The following is a 2,777-nucleotide window of genomic DNA, read 5'->3' on the forward strand; positions in this document are numbered from 1 at the left end:
AGAAACCACCGCGTTGGGCAGGTGGAGGCAAATCTTGTACGGTACACGTACACGCCTACTTTAAGCCGCGACACTCAGCAACGGCGACATTATTGTCTCACCGGCGCTGCACCAGTTCTTATGCCATGTGTTTGTTGATCGTTTCTGTCGGCATTGTTATTAAAATAGCAGTGATCGCTTTACGCGTTTTCTGTAGTAACGCAGTATTTCAGACCAATGCACGAACCTAGGGTAGATGGTATTTTGCAGGGAGGAATCTGGTGCAGATTGCACCCTCCGTCAAACGCCTCACGGTGATTTACTTCTGATGGGGACAAAGGTGTGGGCAGAGTGTGCGGGGCCCGTCCCGTCGTGGCAGTGTTGACGGCCGCAGGCTGGCCTGAAGCCGCTCCCCCCCCCGCGCCCGCTACCCCTGGCTTCCCCCACCACCTGCCGCCGTGGCGCGCGCCCCGCGTGGCGCCAGACCTGCCGCCCGCCACGCCACTCAGTCAGTCGGGTCCGCGCTGCCGCCCCGCCAACAACTCGTCCGCGTAGACCGCCAACGCCGCCGCCACAGTCCGCGCGCGCCATGGGGCCCTCCACGTCCAGCTCACCCGCGATGCTCGCAGCCGCCGCTGCCGTGCTTCTGGTGGCCTCGGGGCGCGGCGCCGCCGCCGGCAGCTGCCGCGAGGCCAAGCTCTGCTGCCCCGGCCGCGACTCCTCGTGCGTCGTGCAGAAGGCGCCCATCAACGCCATCATCGAGGACCTCAGCGACAAGCCGTGCTATTGCGACCACGCCTGCCTCAAGCTGGGCGACTGCTGCACCGACTTCAAGGACGCCTGCGGAGGTGAGTAACCGCGGCTCCGCTCTGCGCTTTGTTTGCGTGCGCCGCGTCCATTGTCTCTGGAGGCACCACTGTGCCCCATTCTACGGAAACCTAGCATGTCGGGCATTTTGGTCGCGCCTATCCGTAAATGGTGCCCCTCATTCCCGCACCGTCAGCTGACTAACCTACTAGCCTAATTTACTGATCACCATCTACCACATCAGTACTCCACAAACCTTTGTGAAGTGCGAGGCAAAGGGTACTTTCCATTGTGTCCCGTATTAGGTCCTAATAACTAGGGTTTCTTCCTGTTACATTAGCGTACGGAGCTCGAAAAGAATGTTGTGCAACGTAATTATGTTAATTGCGGGCATCAGCATACAAATTACCAAATTTTGAAATAAATGACCCACACTGGTTATAGTATACTTTCTACTGAAAGTCACAACCTGTTTCGCGTCAACTGAAGACGCATCGTCAGGTGATAAAAATTATTTTTAACGTGTCATCGCCGAGAGGTTAAAAATTATTTTTAACGTGTCATCGCCGAGAGGTAACTGTCTTAGAGCCATTCCCCGTCATTCACGTCAAGCTGTAAACAAAAAGCGCGCTAAAAGCAGTAGTCCATATTTAAAACGAAAGGGTATCAGAACCGTGCCACGAGCAGGACGGTGCTTGAGCGGCAGCAGGTAAGTCGGTATTTCAGTTGACGTGAAACCAACCGTGACTTTCAATAAAAAGTATTCTACGGCCAGTACAGATCATTTCTTTCGCAATTCGGTTAGTCTAATCTTGTCCTCGCGATTGTCACGGGAGTGGAACTTAGGGCGTTGCCATACATTTCCAGTCGGGAATATCTTTCCAGAAACATTTTACATAGGCTTTCATAGGACGCAATTACAGGCGTATTCTTTGCGACAGACCCAGCGACCGTTTTGCTATCTAACATTTATCCTTTATTTCGCCGTCTCAGTCGCACATTTATTTTTATTGTTATGCTACGGCTAGTTTCGATCAAAGTTGATAATCTTAACGTAGGATTTCCTGAACAGAACTTCCACGTCTGGGGTGCGTGGCGAGTCCGTGATTTAATATAAAAACGACCTGTTTCGGAGAAAACAATATTCCCATTTTCAGATGCACAAATTTCGCAGCCAGCATGCGCATGCCGCATGCCGTAGACACCAGACTGCACTGTGGAACAGGCGGACGTGACGCTTTGGTACGGAGTGAGTTCCGTCTGTTGTACAGTGCAGTCTAGTCTCCACAGCATGCAACCACCTCGCAAGTTACTACTGAATCTGTGCACCTGAAGGTGGGAAAATGGTTCTCCCGAAAGCGGCCGTGTTTATAGTAAATCAAAGTCATCATTAATGATCTTTAGACCTACAAACAGAGAAAAAAATTAATGTGTACATAATTTTACAGTAAGCAGAAACGTGTGGTAAGTAACCTTTTATGTTTAGGTGGCTGCGTAAGCAACCCATCGTATCCATGTGGAACTACACTACGCTATGTGATGTGTTGGTAAATGTGCCAACACCTTGTAGATTGAGTAGGCCGAAATGCACGCTATCTAACGCAGACGGGCGTGAATTCTGGAACAGGATAAGTAGTGAATTCTCATAAGAAAAGTATGCAGCTCCTCGAATACTTATCTTTTATTCTTTGATGTGAATACAGCATTCTTGATGAGACATTTCATATGATAACTATTAAACTATGTAAGGCTAATGGCGCCTTGCTAGGTCGTAGCCATGGACTTAGCTGAAGGCTATTCTAACTGTCTCTCGGCAAATGAGAGAAAGGCTTCGTCAGTGTAGTCGCTAGCAAAGTCGTCGTACAACTGGGGCGAGTGCTCTTCCGTATCTCGAGACCTGCCTTGTGGTGGCGCTCGGTCTGCGATCACACAGTGGCGACACGCGGGTCCGACATGTACTAAATGGACCGCGGCCGAATTAAGCTACCACT

At 50.9% G+C, this 2,777-nt stretch overlaps 1 protein-coding gene across 1 annotated transcript; it reads left to right on the forward strand.

Moving 5' to 3' along the window:
• The first annotated feature begins 519 nt into the window (after window positions 1-519).
• Window positions 520-835, forward strand: LOC124712539 (somatomedin-B and thrombospondin type-1 domain-containing protein-like). Its single transcript, XM_047242850.1, has one exon. It carries the CDS (start codon window positions 569-571, stop codon window positions 833-835), a length of 267 nt encoding a protein of 88 aa, XP_047098806.1. The 5' UTR covers window positions 520-568.
• The last annotated feature ends 1,942 nt before the right edge of the window (window positions 836-2,777 follow it).

This window comes from Schistocerca piceifrons, chromosome 8 (genome assembly GCF_021461385.2).
Source record: "Schistocerca piceifrons isolate TAMUIC-IGC-003096 chromosome 8, iqSchPice1.1, whole genome shotgun sequence".
Taxonomy (NCBI): domain Eukaryota; kingdom Metazoa; phylum Arthropoda; class Insecta; order Orthoptera; family Acrididae; genus Schistocerca; species Schistocerca piceifrons.